This window comes from Hetaerina americana, unplaced genomic scaffold, assembly GCF_022747635.1.
Source record: "Hetaerina americana unplaced genomic scaffold, ioHetAmer1.1.p SCAF_154, whole genome shotgun sequence".
NCBI lineage: Eukaryota > Metazoa > Arthropoda > Insecta > Odonata > Calopterygidae > Hetaerina > Hetaerina americana.
The window spans coordinates 344,448-363,324 of record NW_027286670.1 but is presented as its reverse complement, the minus strand read 5'-3'; the positions used below and the strand labels follow the sequence as shown (position 1 = coordinate 363,324).

Sequence of the window (18,877 nt, the reverse complement as noted above, 5' to 3'; positions counted from 1 at the left end):
AGATTTGCAAGGTAGAATTATTTGTGCAAAATTTTATTTGCTTACTTTACAGTTAAAGATTGATTCACGCAGCATTAAAAACCTTTAAAATTTAATTCTTGTGTCTTTAATTTAAGCTACCAACCTATTTACTCGAGTAGCTAATTAATAGTTTCTGTGTTGATTATTAAAAATCAACCCGGAAAAGTTTTTAAAAAGGATTGAATAACTTCATTTTTTAACCAAAGAATTCTATATTGTTTTTATTTTGTTGGAAAGATAGGTCGCTTCCGTAACTTGCATTTTCTATTATTAATGCGAAAGCTATTTAATGACTCATTATAATTAATTTATTGCTTTCATAATTTTTTATCAAAATTAAAGTTAATGTTAAATCGTGTTTTTACTGTCCATTGTTTAAAGTTTTTTTAATGTACGTATAAAAGAATAAACACTGTATTGACGGGGATGGTGGAAGGGTGCGGATTATTTCTATATTTCCAGCACCGGGACTTGAAAAACGGCCTTTCGTGTTTGAATATATGCGTCTACGTTAGGGAGTAAAATCAGGAGGAGGAAGAGAATTAGGCATGCTGCGTGAAATGAAGGGAAGCAGAAGGTATTCGGAATTGAAGTAGGGTTTATTATAGTACATGTTCTCAACTTGTATTGTGTCAAAATTACTGCTTAGAATTGAAGCCGTGATTTATCCATGAGTTCAGCTAAAGTCTACCTCCGGTATGCTACCATTAATAATAATTAATTATATTATGATCTAAAATTTTAATTTATATAGATTTAATCAATATAATTTGAATGATAATCAAGCAGCGAAGGGCTTAAGAAGTGAGATTACAACAGTTAATTTTGAACTATGGTATTCGGTAGACGAAATTACATTTAACATGAGGCCTCGCTGTATGGCATCTACGTGCAAAAAATGTAATGTCCCTCTCGTGCCCCGAGCATTCCGGTCCGATCATCACACCAACTTTTAAAACGCATCGTCTACGAATTAAAGCCAACTGAAGATATTAGCTCGGGCACCGACAAGGTGTACGTGGACTTGCAACGTGTCGACAAGCCACGAGGGGGCTGGCGGTGAGAGACGATCCTCCCGGAAGATTTGGCGGATGCGTGATCAATTAACGTAAATCACTCACGAGCCCGAATCGAGATGAGACCGAAGGGGTGTGTTTGCGGCCTTCGCGAGATATCGAAGTCACGATCGGTATTGGTTGTCTTACTTCTCTCTCTCTCTCTGCTTCTATCTCTCTCTCTACTTCTCTCCCTTCCTTCCTGTCCCCCTCTCTCTCTGTCTCTATCTCTGTATCTCTTTATCACACACACTCTCTCTCTCTGCTTTCCAAAAATGCCCCACGCTTCTGCGTCACGATCAGGACACTGCATCCTTTCAAACAACACTCATTGGCTCCATCGTAAGGGAAATAAAACCCTTGATTGCTCCACCACAACGCATTTAAAGGAAATAAAATGGGCAAAAAAAAGGAAGGAACGGTCGTCGGCCTCTTTGCCTGGCCTTTTACTTGAAATGCCGACCCAGACACTGGCTTTTTCACATTCTACCCACGGTTGCAGCCTTTGGTTCGTTTTAGTTTTTCTTTGTTTTTTTGTTTTGTTTAAGAGCAATACTTTGGGCTATCCGTTGGGGTGAGAATGTTAAAAAAAAGGCAGCAACCCTTAGGTTGTGTGGAAAACAGCTCACTGTTACCCAGCGGATTGTTTTGTTCCATTGACGCTGTTAATCTCTGAGTAAACACGGTATCGGGAAGGACGTAAGGGCCTCGCCTAGTGCAGACATCGTAATTTCCAGTCCAGCTACACGACATGGAGAGAGCTCTAAAAGGTCAGGAAAAGGAGTAAGTTTTTTAAGGACCTAGGGATTATTTTACTTCGGGTTTCCAGCGGTTTAAGTCTCTGAAAAAGAGTACGGTTTTACGCCACCAAAGAAATGAGAACAAGAACACCAAAGTGGTTTTAGCTCGTCTTAAGGAGCTAAAAGTACTTTGTATGGGACAGACATAGGATTAGAAAAAACATGAGAGGGGAAAAGTTTAAGGGGATTCAGAGTAAACGCTATAAATGGGGAAATCAGAGCAAGTGTAGCCGGTGACGAAAGGGGAAAGAAGGTACGTAGGCGAAAGAACATGTTTTGAGCCAATTTTATCAATTATCATGCTACTGTCCAAAATGGTCGTGACCTTCGAAGTTAGATACAATCGATAGAAAAATTATCACGTTATGATCATAAAATTTAATATAAAAAGATTATAACAACGAAATAACTTCTTAAAGCTGGTGGAACTTCTTCGCACAATGTACGAGAGCAAACGTCTGCTCTCGAATATTTATCTTTTACAAATTATTAGAAGAGCTGGTTGAACTTCCACGGCGATGCATGGGTTTATTTTACTCGCCTGCAAAACACTTCGATACTCGAGTCTTCCTTGGTACCTCTGGCAACCTAGAGTGCTTTGATTAGTTGATTGTATCACAGATATTTAGTGTAAATTGTGTATGGAGTTCCAAAGACCTGATTCTACCTCGTTGAAGAATCTAAGTTTTATTTTGACTATAGGTGCTATTTTATTTCACAGTAAATTTAAACTGATTTTCCTTTCAAAAATTATAATTCCTTTTTTTTAAATATTCCGTTAATTTCCAGATTGCCCCGTGGATGGTACGAAATTTCCTAAATTAAGTTAATTATTTGATCGAAGCACTTATAGATGCTTAAATATTAATGGAGTAGGAATGAGGAGTGAATATTTTTTACGTTTGTAATTGAATATTTTTAAAGATGCTCATTTGAAACTGAAATTTTATTATTTGGCAAATTTATATATATATATATATATATATATATATATATATATATATATATATATATATATATATATATATATATATATATATATATATATGTTGGTCGCAGTAGTCCAGGTATAGAGCATTGGACTACTGAAGGAAAGTCCCTCTGGGAAGCTGCAGCTATGTGATTTTTCGGGTACCAGATCTTCCTGGGAAAGGAACTGGCCTCCCTAGCCCTGTGAATTTCATACGCCGTCGGGCTTAGTACTGGGTGAACTCCGCAATCACCAAACCGACCTTCAGGTTGATGACTGTGCTATTGTTTACAACCCCGGGAGTTTGGTGGCTTGAAAGAATGAGCTACTTAAGCAAAGGGAACGATTTGAAGTAGCAGGGTGTGATTGGTATTCTGTGGTGGCTAAATTAATGGCTTCCGACTCCTTAGGCCCGGGATTTAATTCTCGAATGGAATAATCGTCCAGTGGTATCCCGATACATGCCATGTGGATAGCAGTTTAAGTAAGTATGCTGTCCGTCGGATGGGACGCTAAACTGTGGACTCCTTGGCGCCCGTAATGACTAGGTAAATGCCGACGCCGGATTTCTCTCTATCATTTCATCATTCCCTAAACGGCCAACCTCAACCAAATTATTCACATAACAGGAAAAGTCGTCCTTTGTTCTTGGTCGCCTTCCTACTGACCACTCCTACTACTTGAAGAATAGATTTGAGCCTTCTATAGCATAATATGCTAGAACTGTCTTCTGCGAGAGTATGAAATAATATATGTATCCAAATCAGCATGCGAGGTTATGAAGCATAATCATGTAAGCTTCCCCCTTTTCCTTTCCATTGGTCAGTCAGGTGTAAATATGAATGAGAACACATCAATAATGTGATGATTTAATGACCTTGATGATGGCATTCAATCTTAACAGTCGGGAATTTCTGTTTATAAATTTTCCACTGTACACAACATTTTTTTGTTCCTAGACTTAATCTCAAAGTTGGAACGTATTCCTGTGAGTCAAGTGTTGGGCGCCTGACTTGTGAGATAGCCCAACAAGACTCCTCTTTATAACGGTGTTTATTCCTTGCGAGTAGTGAGGTCACCTTATACCTAGGGGATGAAGTAAATAAAAGGCAAACGCAAAATGGTCCATGCCAAATTTGTGATACTCTTATGCAAACTCGGGAAAATAGCAATAGGTCAACATGTTTTCACTTACTAAATTTCTCGGAATCCTTTGAAACCTTGGGCATAGCCTAATTTTTTCTCCTTTCTGTCATTTCAGTGGCACCACAGAGACCTCGTCTGGAGTTCAACGGATCCAATGTGGGTGGCGGAGAGGCACCGGGTCCATCCGAACCTGGTTCGCCGCCGGCCAATGTGACCGCCACCTCAGGGGAGAAGGGAAGCCTGGCATGCATCTCACGATTCGGCAACCCCCCGCCGGTGCTTAAGTGGTTTATTGGTGAGTAAATGGATCCAGCAATATTGTTTAATCCAAATTCTGGGAGCCGCCTTTCAAACGAAATCAATTCATGAATAAATCAAGAAGGGGGCATGAAAATATAGACACCGGAAAAAATAAAGCAGAAATAAAATCATTTGCGCCATAAATGGTTTGATTCAGAATGAAAAATATTTAATTTTCAATGTCATTTTATATTTTACCATTTTCTTTTATGCCGGGTGGTGATATAAATGTTAATTTAGATGCAAAGACTATTTGTGGTTGGGAATATTTTGAAATTTGGCTATCGAGGAGAATGGGAAAAATAATATGGACTAGAAGGGGAACCACCAATGCAGTTCCATCCATGTTAGAGAAAAAGAGACAGCCGTGGTGAGAAATTATGAGAAGGCAGGATAAGTACCTTTAAGATATTCTTAGGGAGAATGGGATGCTAAAAAGAGTAATAGAGGGGAGGATGCTGAGAAAGTGAGATAGAGAAAGGAAAAAATAAGCCTTTTGGTTGATGTTAAGGGAGGTATGTGGAGCTAAAAACTGAAATATTGTTACGTGTTTAAAGTATATTTTGCATAATGTTAGATAACGCCTTAGGAATATAGTAGTGAGTAGCGCCAGAGTCTATCAAAAACTTACTCAAACCCGGTAGACTCATACTATACAGCAAACCGTATAAAGGTTGCATGTGCATCTCGCTGTATAGAGTTGAACTGAATAATGGAATACACAAACAACAACATTTATTGTTGCTGTGAAAATGATAATAATCGTAGATGGTTTTTTTACAAATTTTCTTCAAAATATGTATATTTTGACCACGACATAAACATGCTTAAATTTCACATTTTCTGGTATTGTATGTTGCAATTAATTCGTCGTTGCGGCGCTATTCCTCGAGTTTATGGGGAAAAAACACTCAGGTTTAATTCTTGAATCAATGGGTATCGACATACAACGATAAACTAAACGTTTTCTATGATGAAACCCATGCTTATAAATTAATTACTATGTCGTTATCCATATACTTTCATCAGATTTAAAGCTTGGTCTGCAATGTATTACCTTGGGCTAAAAGCAAACTAATCTCCCCGCTATACATGAGCTGTTTGGTGACGTTGTCATTATCCCAAGATATCCAGTAACTATATCTCAGGAAAATGCCTTAAGGTCTACAATCGTTCAGCAAGGATAGTGGCTGGATTCTTTTCGTACCAGTGCAGTCCCCTGGTCCATGAGAATCATGCTAAAAATATTACCCTGCCAGTCACTTCAATCTTATCGTTGAAAGAATGTAATGAGTAAAAAACACGTAAATGATAAAGAACTCCTTATTACGAGCACGAATCTTCGACGCAGCTATCTCTTAACATTTAGGTTACATAAGCTGCCGCATATACGAGTGATATAGTGATATAAGCAGTCGTACTAACTTGGCCGAGGGGAACAAGTCTGACTACGGAGCCCAAGTTTGCCAGTTCGATTATCAGAAGCACCAAAAATTTTCGAAGGACATTTTTCACCGATAAAATTAAGACACTGGTGGCCCAGATCAATAAAATCGGTTCGGTATCAAGCTATGCTCTGGGCGAGAGCGAAAATCACGGAATCAACCGTAGTTCTCTGATTTGAAAGGCAAGCAAAAACTGCAATATAGAATATCAGGCCTTATTTATAAGTATAACGTGAAATAAATATCTTAAAATAAGTTTGGTACCAAGTCACACAAAAGTGTCAGTAGGCCAAGTAAGAGTTGATATAAACCTGCTACGAGGGAATCAATGACAACATAAAGAAGAGAAACAGCGAAACTGTTTATAAACTGTTTCAGAGACAATTTGGAGAAAGCAAATCAAATAATCACAGCATCAGAGATGCTAATAGAAAGGTAGAGGTATTAATTGAGGGTGAAGATGTTGGGAAGGAATGAAAACTATAAATTTCAGTACTATATCAAGGCACCAAACCACTCAAAGGTGACCTTATTCCTGAAGAAATGCATAAAAGGAGAAGACCAACGGTGCCCGAATATGTTGATAAGAGAAGCGAATTCGACAGAGCCGTAAAATATCTTAAGAACAACAAAGTACGAAGAGTTAACAAAAATAAACGGATGAATAATTAACGTACTGTGTGTTAAAGGGAATCTCTAAAGAATAATGAAAGATGACTACGACAGTAGAAAACTATCAGAGGACTTCTAAAAGAATGCGATGATTACAGTACCGAAAAAACGAAGAAAAGATAAATATTTAAGTTCAACCGACGTATAGTAAAGATATAGGCTCATGATAAGGATTTCAGGAAGAAGAGGCAACTTCAATGTTCAAAAAACCCGAGGTTACAAACAATGAAGCAGCTTATCCAATCGCTCGTATGGAGCACGCCACTATATGGATCAGAGCTATTGAGCATTAGAAGAGTGAACCAGCTAAGAACAAAAGCTCCTGAAACATGGTGCTTGAGGAGAATTCTGATCATCAAGAGCAAAAAATGAAACGACTACGACATGGAAAACTATACGACAAAGAAGAAGTACAGGAATTGGGCACACCTTGAGGTACCATGAATTAGTTAGAAACCAAGTAGAATGGAAAACTGAAGAAAAGTTCCCGCGAGGAGAACGTAGAGACAATGTACAGAGCCTAAAATAATTAGGACGTAAAACTGGATAGCTATTAGAAGTTGAGGGAATCTACACTAAATATAGATGGATGGAGGTCTGAATTAATTCAATGTTATGATTTATATGCAGTTGATGGTAATGATTATTCGTGTGAACAGACTATCTTCAAGAAAATACTTAATCATAATTTTCAAATAGTCATTTTTATTCTTGACCTCCTAAAATGTTTGGACTTAAACAAAAATGTATACGATGAATTTTGTAGGTGTGGAGAGATAATTTAAACAGCTTCCTGATAGAAAATATTTCACCAAAAATAATCCAGCGTATAAAATATGAATACATAGTGCAGTTCAATATGATACTAAGTAATCCCTTTAAGAAACGCAGCAAAAGTTGCCAACTATAGAATTTGGCAGATTGAAAAAATTTAAGTTTTTAATGAATATGATATTTTCAGGACAAGAAATGTGGATGTATAAATAATTAAAGAGCAAAAAATGCTGATGAGGTAGATATTAGGTTTGCTATATTACGATAGAATTTCAATGAATCAACAAGGAACTGAAAAGCAATGAGGTCCTCAGAATAGATTGTTCCTTCTCAGCTTATTAAAATGCTGGAGATATGTACTGATCCAACGGAATTGTGAAATGTCCTCTTTGATAAGAACGCAGCAGAAAAATAACGGTGGATTTATGGAGAAAATATTTTTACATATTTTCAAAGGGAGGGGTAACGAAATAAAAGTATTTGTAACGTTAAGACCCGACTTTGTATGAACCGAAAATCTTCTTTTAAACATCTGCAGAATAATGCATTTAAAGCAGAAGATTTCCTAGTCAGTTTGTATTTTAGAAGAATAAAGAGCAAAAAAAGCAGCCACATTTACACTGTAGAGTACTTTTAGTGAACAAAATGCATGAGGACCAGTAAAACTTCAAACCAAAAGTAGAGTTGGATTTGACTCTAATGAAATGCTTCTTATTCTGCCGGACATGAGGTGCCTCTAAATGATATCAGAATGATTCACAACCCGAATAAAAATCAGGTGGCTGTAATTAAATCTGGACCCAGCAATAAAGGAACACGATAAAAGCTTTTCACGGCTATGGCGAAATTGATTCATAATAAAGGAGGGATTTTTTGCCAAGTTTTTCCCTTAAGTGGAAAGGAGCAAAAACTCCTTTCATAACAAAAAAGGAGGTAAGAAACGCTCTCGCCCATTACCTTTAACGTCTTCATTGGGAATACATTATACGAAACGAAAGAAAATGTTTTTCTAAGTGTGTATCCGTGAGGTAAAATCAAAAGGTTGCGTTTCTCAGGAGGCATAGTTGTCATGGCTGAGAGAGAAGGAGATCTGAGGAAGGCATATTATACGTACCATAGTCATTTAAGTGGAAAATCAAATATTAGGAAGTGTTCAATTATACGATAGGCACAATTCGCTACCATGAGAGAAGCGAGAATTATTATAGTTAGCGGATTAGGCAGAGAAGATATTATAGTATAGTAAAAATTGGACACTGGCATGGAAGGAAGGAAAAGTTCTATTGAAGCACAAACATTCTCTTCAATTGTGACCTGGCCGCAACACTAACAGCACAATATATACTCGAAGAATAATGGCTGCATTAGAGATTGCTACAGGAGAATGATGGCGATGTAATTAACGAATAAAAACTAAAAATATTCTACGAAGAGGAGGTGGAATATATGCATGAATTAAATTTACGAAATATAGAATGAATAACCCTCTATTAAACATATTTTTATTCATTTTTTCATAGTGAAGACGGTTGTGTAGAGAAAGATGCACAGGAAGAACTTGTAGGGGTAGGCTCCGAATCAAATGAGTGGAATGAATGAGGACAAATGTCACAGATAAGTCAGCCAGAATAATTCACGCCAAAAACAACTTGATTTTGATTAAATTTAGGATGATGATGTGGATTCTTAAATATTAAATATGTTAAACTTTGCCCTTGACAACTTTTCAACCATTAAATGACGCCATTAATAATGAGAGAAGTAATTGCCCCATTTTCAAAAAAGCGTCCATTAACAGACGATATAATCTAATGAATTTTTAAAGACTTTTATTATCTTCCTCTTCAATACTTAATCCATGCAGAAAAGACCTTTAAATCTCCAGCATTTCTTTACCTTAAATTCTCCTCGGTAATTCAGCCTTTTATGTTATGCTCAACTCTTTATACTTGTTTTGATGGTGTTCAGTAATTCTCTCTCCTCTTTTATTCATTCGCATATCTCTTCATTTCTCAGAACGATATTTTCATCAATTTTAGGTGTAACTTTTAATGATCGCCACAATTAAGTAGCAATCATCCAACGCAATATTTTTGTCTATTATGGCCTCGGAATAATTAATGGTTGGTTTATATTAACCGAATTCCAGAAATTCCTCGTAGTCATTCGCAATTAGCTGCTCACCATTCTAATTTCATAGTCAGTTCGTTCAATTATATAAATCTACTCTTTTATAAATTAGGAATCAAGAAATTAAAGGTATTGTGGCTACATGCGATCCTGTCAAATGTGTTTTCCAATACATTAGCTGGTATCATTGTTGCTATAAAGCGGCTGGTAAGTATCATATCTTCGTTTACCCTAAATTTATTGCATTAATAATTTTTTCCACTTTTCTTTGGAAAATATTCTTAGGCTGAAAAAATGTATTGGTTTCCTCCATTACTGAACAATATTTGATCTTCAGTCATTTATTGATTTTGACCATTGTTTTCACCATCCCGAAGAAAGGTAACCGTGGCGGTTGTATTTTTCTTTAGTAGAAAAAACTTTTACGTAAAGACGAAAGTTTTTGCATGTTTAAAACCTACTTAAATTTGGGAATATCCATCACAGCACAAAGCAAATTGTTTTCTTTTTGCTTTTTCTGAAACTAAGTGAGCAAATTTTTCAATAGGTAAGCTGTACCCGATGCCATTACAGCAAATTCTGATATGCATTGTAATATATAGTTTTTGGGGTTTAGCAACTTCTAAATGTTATTTCATTTTTTATGTCTATTTCTTGAACGAAGTTTTTTTGGTCCTAAGTTGGAAAACTAAATCTCATAGACATCTCTAAATCTCATTTAAAATGTATCAAAATATATCTTTTGTGGTACCTATTCCGTAATATGTAATGAAAAATTCACGTTCGTCATCCACTTCTGTTTCATCAGAATACATGAAAAGCGGAATTAAAAGCAGCGTGATAAAGCTTCTTTATCAATTAAAAAGACTAAGCATAAAAAATGTATCATTGTAGAGGGCATTATTCATGTCCTTATCCTTAATCAAATAATACTACTTATTCCGTTTGTGAATTCGCGATTAGAATGAAAAAATATTTAAGCCCTCTCCAACGTTTTCCGAAACCCACTAAGAATTACAGTTCGCATTTTATGAGTACAGTAACCTTGGTACACTGAACCAAGCAACTGATTACTTTAGTTCCGCAGTTCCGCTTGGAAAATATTTTCTATCCTCCCGTTTTCTTTTTTAATGACGCTCTACTCTGCTATAAGTCAACCCTTAAGCTTTCCGAACGATACTGAAACAAAATTCGGAGAAGCTGCAGGATGCGGAGAGACTAGGGACGTGTTTTTGTTTCCGTGAGTCCACGTGACCCCGTTGGCTCGCCTTACGCGCCTCCCACCTCGAGTCTCCTGAAGGTTGTTAACGCAGCCCTAACACGGGCAGAGTCCCTTATCCCCGCCCCACTCCGCACCCAAACATGCTTTCCGAGGCCTCTTACTCCCCTAACCACACATACAAACACAAGCTCGCTCATTCTGTGAAACTAGATTATTAATAACGAGCCTTCCGCACAGAGATAAGGAGATTGAACGCCCTTATGGGTCCCTACAGTGGTCCTTTCCGTGGCACCAACTCATCCCATCCTCCTCCACCTCCTAGGTGCTGACGACTCATGAGGAACTTTGAACTTCTGAGGAATAAATCTTTGTTCTTGCTTTGGGCAGTAATTTACGTCCGGTTGTGCGTCCTTTGGCACGCAGTTCATAATGAATGCACTCGAGCATCGGGAATGGATGGTCATCGGGTGTATGTAGGGGAGGGATTAAACGTTTTTCATCTGCAATCACTTTACACATACAAAGACCATTCCTTGAATTTCACCTGAAAAGAATTAAATTTCCAGGACATAATTAATTAATCATGAAATTAAAATAGCTTTTGAATTACCATCAGAGCAAATGTTTGATGCCAACCATCAACTGTATCAGTACTTCGACTCATCTTTGCCTTTGCACTGGTGCAGATTCGCGTGACCACCGCAGATGGAAATCTTGATCTATCTCAGTCAATATCAATGATTGATAGCTCACATCAACTGAGAGAGCGTGTGATATTGTCAATCGATGTCGACTTACTAAGCGCAGTGTATTCCAAAATTAAAATAATCTGCCATTTAATTTTGTTAATGTCGAATCCAATAAATCATTGTATACAATCATAGATTTGTCCTATATTTTGCAATTAGTTGGAAGTTTAATGCTCACTAATACCCAAGGCTTATCGATAAGATGATGATCAGTTAGCATAATACGTTTCCGTGCATATATTAAATAAAGCATAGGTTAATCAGTTGTTGCAAATAATATTTCCACCATTCTGGGAATTTATATTATCAAGGATGAACAAGAGTAGCATATTTTACATATTTTTACATATTTCGCATTATGCGAGAGTGTCAGTGTCAGTTTCAGAAAACAATTTCTCTCTCGTATTTAGGGGATACTCGTTATTCTCACTTTTGTAAGGAAGCTGGCCTTACAAATAATATATCAGCCAAGTAGGTTTTGATATCTTCAATCTTCTATTATAGCTTATGGTTTTACCTACAAGTGCATTGCAAATTTTAAGTTTAAAATTCTGGCACGGGAAAGGTGATGAGCTGTAGCCTTAGCATTCATTTACACCGCCCACGTGAAACCATATAAAATTTGGGTGGTTTAGTTTCCGCTACTCTTATTATAAAACTTAATGGAAGCAAATGTTAGGTTTTCTAGAACCGGAAAAAGTTTAAATACAAGAGCTTTCCGAACCTATTTTTGATTATTTTTATCGTTCAAGCAAGTTCTTTTTTTATTCTAAACATAGTTTAGGTATATTGTAGCATACTCATACTTCTATGTTGATAGGAACTGGTATTGCCATCATCGCGAACTCAAATCTCTTATAATCATTTCTTGATTAATACTAAGATATTTTCTAAAGTTTTACCAAATCAAAAGTAATAAAATTTTATATAAATGTTAATTCTTTATTCTTCTTTTGATGATATACTACCAACTATATTTGTTGATATACTAATCTTCGTGGCGCATAATTGTAAAATCGTGGTCTTAAGTGATTAGTCACTTGCTTACATCTAACGGATTAATTAAATAAGGATTTAACTCATTCAAATATTAGGTATGTGGTTGTTGGATATTTTCTCCGTGGAAAGTCATTAAAAAGGCAATTAGTCAGTCTCGTGGGAGGTCCGATTTTCTCATGCGCAGGAGCGTCTGAAGTCTCCGTTCTACGACTTGAAAAAAATTAAATTAATTAATTGCTAATTATTATTTTATCATCCGAGAAGACTTGTCTTTATTTATTTCATTCACAACCTCTTCACGTTTGTGCCAAGGAACAGGAACTTTGGCAAAAATACTGTGATTTTATTAATTGATTCGTTTCTGAGTGTTAAATTGGGAAAAATGAGTATAATTAGGTTATGATTTGATGAAATGTGTCATATTATATACGGCGAACAAATATCAATTTACTTGGATATAGATATGAGGATGGGTCGCGGTAGTCCAGTGGGTAGAGCGTTGGACTGCTGACCGGAGGGTCCCGGGTTCGATTCCTGGGCAAGGCACTCTGGGCACCTGCAGCTCCACCCAAGCTTAAGTGATTTTTCGGGTGCCAGATCTTCCTGGGAAACCATAACCGGCACAGGGAAAGGAACTGGCCCCCCTACCCTGATGTGTGAATTTTCACACGCCGTATAGGGCTTAGTACTGGGTGAACTCTACCATCACCTACTAAACCGACCTTCGGGTTGATTACTGTGTTTATTAGTTCATTATGAAGTATCAATTTCATTTACTACTGATGGGTCTAAATGTGATTTCTCTGATAAATATAATAAAAGCCGTTTGATTATGACACGTAGTTATAATGTAAAAATCATACTCGGATATCACAAACCGAAGAATTTTCTACTGTCTGATTCAAAGCGAGTTGCAACTTGAATTTATCAAAACCGAGAGTGTTTTATGATTTTGAATAACTGCCATTGGCATGATTGAAGGCAATGTTATTTTTCAAATGCTTCAAAAAAGTTTTATAAGTGGCACGCGATTGTACTGAATCCAATGACCTATTTTGGTATCCGATGCATTGGATGCAGTTGTTAGTATATAAGGAGGGGTGTTGATTATTAGCTAAAGAAGCATTGTGCGAAGAAGGGGAAGCTGATTGCCGAGGCCTTGAGCAAATACGTCAAGAAAAAATTAGTAAAACTTTGATGTTTGGTGCAGCGTATTACGGTTTCGAAACTTGTTAGCTGAGGGAAAAGGAGTTGCGTAGATTGAAGTGGATTGTGTTGCGTGTGTGAAGCATCCAGAAAACAAATTGTTTGGCCGTGAATAATAAAAGTAGAACGTTGATGGATCTGGCTCCTTGCTGTTTTTTTTCTTTCCTTGTCAATATTTTTCTTGCTGATATTCCGGTACTATCATTTTTATACTCGTATAGCCATTGGTGTCGCCGCTGAATTCTGAACTACAGGGTTGCACCCAAAAGTGGTAGGACTGATTTTCTCTGGCGCGAACGGAGCGGACCTGTATTTATATACATTTGAAATACATTCTTATTTCTCCCATGCATACATTAATTAATTACAACCTATTTTCTTGCAATTCCGAGTCCATTATTTAATTTAACGGTCTGCTTTACTTGCGAGGAAAATGTCTTTTGTGGCAAGTATTACGAAATGGAGTCACCACTGGACACGAGGAGCAGGAGAGATTGGTAATAGCCGCTTGACATCACATCTTTATCTCTTGGCTATGAATGTAAACTAGCTACCGCAAAAATATTGGTTTGATTGATGATAAAATATATCATCATTACGGGTTATCAATCCAATTATCCTGTTCCCGGTCAATTTTTAAAATCTCTAATAGCATTTTGTATCGGCATTATCCAACACCTAATTCTCGTAGTTCCACTTTGATCTTCATCTGCAATTCTTCCCCTCAATATATTTTTCATACATACATATGCGATTGTATCTGTCCAAGTAGTTTCTCTTTTCTTCTTTTAAGTGTTCTCTATAGGCTTCTCCCTTCACTCTACTCTTTAAAGCTCTTTATTTGTTGACCTCTTTCCAATATGTGCTCCAGATTCCCATGTGTCACCACAATTCCATCGCTTGCAATTTTTTCAAAGCAAATAAGATAATTTTCTACGTCTATTTTCCAAGTCTCATATCCAGAGAAAAGCTTAATCTAAGTATTGCTTAAATGATTCACTTATTTACGTATGTGCTATTTTTATTTTCTGTCAGGTGATTTTTTTCTTTAGAAAGCCGTATTCGCCATTCCTGTTGAGTTTACTATATCTCTTATATATAGCTTATATACATAAGCTACATTCATTTCTGGTGCTCTTGTTGTCTAAACCACACTGTTCCAGGATGTCTCTCCTTAGGCTTATTGGATATTTATCGTAAATATCTTCCACTTGTACCAGCATAAGACATCAGATTCTTAATTTTAATTTTCTTCTTGAAATCGTACCTTTTCACCCCTTGCTCAATAGTCCCTAGTATCCCTGTCAAATCACCTTCCTCCCTGAAAGTTTAGTCATGCCCTCCACAAATGGCTACATATTCATACTTTTTCCGATTAAGGCACCTCTTTATCTTTTCATTGATCTCGTTAGTTGCATTCTCGATGTACGTATTAAATGATATATAAAAAATAGGCATGCGGTGAATTTTCTAGCCATAAGAGAAATCAACGCGGTATGAAGCCGCATGATATCTTTGAGGAACATCTTTTAGCTTTTAGTAACCTCTCATCCTTAAACCGTTTCTTCATGTCTAGTCGTAATCTAGTGTCTTACGCTGCCGAGTATGATAATTTTACGCCAATTGCACGCAGTTTCCACGGCTTGAGTTTCACCTTACAAGCGTTCTAACCCTCATGACATTTGATTGCTTCGCATATGATTCAGTATAAAAGGCAAGATTCATGGTAGTTTACCGACTATTTATTCGCTGCAGTATTGTGAAGGATGGCGGAATGTATGCACGTCGCCTTGTCGAATCGCGACCAATGGTACGAGGGAGTGCTCGCGAAAGAGGATAGGGAGAGATTAGAAGGAAAGGGCAGTGGGAGGTTTCCTACGGATAGGCAGGCAAGCAAGTCTTCGGAACCCTGTTTACATTTCGATTTATTCTCTTTCCTCCTTTTCACTTTTCAGTACTTCCTTGTCTGGATGCTCCAGCCCGTCGTACCCATGACCTACATCGTCCTTTCCTACCACGCTACTCAAGCAATGCGTGTACGAGACGCATAAACCGGTCAACTCTCCACTCTTTTCTTAATATATAATTCTGCTTATCGGTCTCTTTTTCATAAAATATCGGATCTGCTGATGGTAAGACTCATTGGCGGGATCGGCATCGCCCTAAGTACTTGTTTCTAATCGGGATAGTCGTAAATATTGCGTAGCGGGTTAAAGGGGAAAAAATAATAGAATCGGTAAAAAGGTAGTTAAAAAGTATATGGATCTCGATAAAATATTTAAATGCAAAAATATATCCTAAACAGTGCTTAGAAGTACCATTTTTCTGAGAGGACCGGGTACTTTGTATTTCTTTCAATCTAAACTTGTATTCAAGAGTGGAACATTGTTAAAAGAATGAATTCAAAACAGTTAGCACGTTTAAAAAACTGGGGAATCGTCAGATGTTAATTCAATAAAATTTGCTGTAGGGATAATGAATTAATCGTTTTCAAGAAACTTCCGATGGCTGCAAAGTGGTCGACAAAAGACTCTTGAATAGTTTTAAAAATCAAGTAGCATCATCTCCCAGAAAAGCACCTGGTCCTTTTTTTTACAGATAATTTTATGCGCAATGTATCAATTCTGCTTAATATTGATGTATAATTAGATGGTAACTTATTTTAACCCTCTTGAATTTGTGTATTTTCACCCTATGTATGTATTTTCATGTTTCCAGTATGTATAGTTCAAAATATTTCAAGATCTCATTCGTGTTGTTATTCCTCTCAGGATTTACCGTTCTAGGACTATTAATTTTATTTTACCGAAAATACATGACGGAGAGGAAGGAAAACTTTTTTATTTGAATTCTATATGAAAGACCAATTAGCGATTTTTTTTAAATGTCGACTTTCAATGTGTTATTCTATTCTGATTGAAAATGACAAAGAATTGTGCACCGCATTTGTGCACTTTGAAGGAGCATTCTAATAGTCAATTACTGTGTGCCTTGCTATAAAGCAACTGTCTGTCTATTATTATAGATCATCTACCGGTTAAGGTGAATTTGGATGGACACAACTATTCTAAAACAAAACACAACCCGACATCCTACTCTACAACAAGCCCCTCTTCATCTCCGTAAACTTCCTTCCTCCCTTCATTCCGTCCAACATATCTATCCTATTCCTGCCTTTTCCTCGCTTTCCTAACATTCTCCACTCTACCACGTTCTTCAATATCCTATTGCCAATCAATTTTCTCTGCGTCCATTTTTTCTGCTTCCTTAGGATCTCTCCCAAGTATCCCCAATCCTCTTCATATTTTTGCCTTTCTGTTCACTGAATTTTCTCCATCCTTCTTTCAAAAGCCTCCAATCTACGTTAATCCTCCTGCTTCAATGACCACGTTTCCGCGCCGCACATGACTACATTCCATCTCAAAGCTATGACAAGCCCTTTCTTAACGTCCTTACTCTTAACGGCCCTGTCATCAAATCCCTCCTCCTTGTAAAAGCCTCTTTACCTAGTGCAAATCTTCTCCTCACGTCCCTACTACTTTGACCGTGATGGTCCAAAACACTTCCGAGATACGGAAACTATTCCACCTGCTCTAATTTTTGCCCTCCTATTTTAAAATTTAGCTTAACCTTTCTCTTTCCAAAAAACTGAATAACCTTTGTTTTATTTACATTTATTTTCATCCCATATCTATCGCACTGAATTTTCAATATTACTCAACAATGCTTGCAACCCTTTGGCTGACTGAAAAACTAGGGTGTCGTCTGCCCATTACTGTGTTTCAAATGAGTAGCAACTTTTGAGCTACTTCCGCATTAGAGTGAGAAAACCTCATAATAGGAATGATTATTTTCACTACCAATAATGTGCCTACTTTCACCGCTATATTATCTAGAAGGTATATTATCTCTACGGATCAATAAAAATAATCTCACACTTTTGTGATATTCTACTTTTTATAAATAACTTAGAGTTGTACATGTTACTTTTATTGCACTGCACTACGCGTTTCAACGCTAGTACGTTATCTTAAGGAGCATTCAAATGTGTTTGGATAGTCAACTATACATAAGGAACTAGGCTTAGTGAGGAGCCCGAAGGAAAAAGGAGAAAGGGATTAAAAGGAGGAGTAAGGGGATGTTTTTGGGAAAGGGATCTTTTGACTTTTGGTTGTTTACTTTGAAAGTGTACATTGGTCAAACAGGGACTTTCGAAACCAGACTCAAGCAGCTTGCCAGAGAAGTTGGGACCGAGGATCCTTCCTCATTAATGGCAAGACATTTGACGGAGAAGGCACGTAGTTCTTCTTTCTTGCATGACATAATGCACCTAGGGTCGAAAGGAAGATATTTAAATGCTTTTGAACTGCTCAGGATCGTTCAACAAACCAAGGAAGGAGAGCTATACAGTGATGGGACTTTCATCAGTCATTCCCTCTTTTAAAGTTAAATTTCACCCACCCTTCTCCAACAGATTCTCACATACAAGGATCCAACTTAAACTAGTATTCTATTTACATGTCCTACTCAAACTTCCGTTCCTCAACTCTTCTTTTTTCTATAAGATAAAAGATCTCTTTCAAAAAACCTTCCCGTCTTCCTCCATTTTATACCTTTATCCCTTTCACCTATTGCCCCTGCTTAGCCTAGTGCCCTAGATATTTTCGAAATTACATGTTTTCATATATGTCAAGATGGCATACTAATATCGGAGTGCGTTGTACTGAAAGCAAAGTGGAAAATCACAAGCTTAAGCCACGAGCACAAAGCTGAGATCGTATTTATTTGGAATAAATTTCTACCATTTTCAGGCTGGCACAGTATTCAAGATTTTTGACAGTTGATTCACAAGATAAATCTCTATTATGTTCAGGGTGACCATCTATTTATAGTCGTCATGATCTTGCAACTATATTTTACAAGTCGGTATTTCCTGCAAACCATCAGTAAAACTCGAGAAAGGTGTGTCGCAAGTATGCGACATGGTTCTCCCTTCCTGGCTCCTCCGACTACCCACCCCAAGCAATCAACGACGCACTGTTGCAGGTGTACAACAATAGTATTCCTCCCTGGTTTTCCCCAAAACTCCCAAGCAACCAACGACAATGTTTCCAAGCGATCAACAACAATAGTATTCCTCCCCAGGGTTTTTCCCCAAAACTCCCACGTGACCAACAACAATGCTCCTAAGTTGGGTATAAAAGCCCTGATCGCGGGGCGAAAAGCAGTCAGTGGTTATCTGGCGGTGACCGGTAGGGCACGAAGCTTCGGCAGTGTTGCGCTTGTCGCGACAGCGTGTCCTATTCTTGACTCATCTTGGACGAGGGCTCCGCCCAGGTTACGTTCGTCGTGACCGCGTCCAACCTGCCTACACCCTTTCCCAGGTAA

General features: G+C 37.4%; 1 protein-coding gene across 1 annotated transcript in view; it reads left to right on the top strand.

The window, feature by feature from the left end:
• The window catches only part of LOC139686950 (kin of IRRE-like protein 2), a gene marked incomplete at its 5' end in the record, with an annotated part of 594,080 nt that overhangs the window by 238,776 nt on the left and 336,427 nt on the right, over positions 1–18,877 (top strand). Inside the window, one exon of the mRNA XM_071583986.1 lies at positions 4,108–4,287. Coding sequence (XP_071440087.1) covers positions 4,108–4,287 — 180 coding nt within the window. The remainder of the gene's footprint in view (positions 1–4,107; positions 4,288–18,877) is intronic.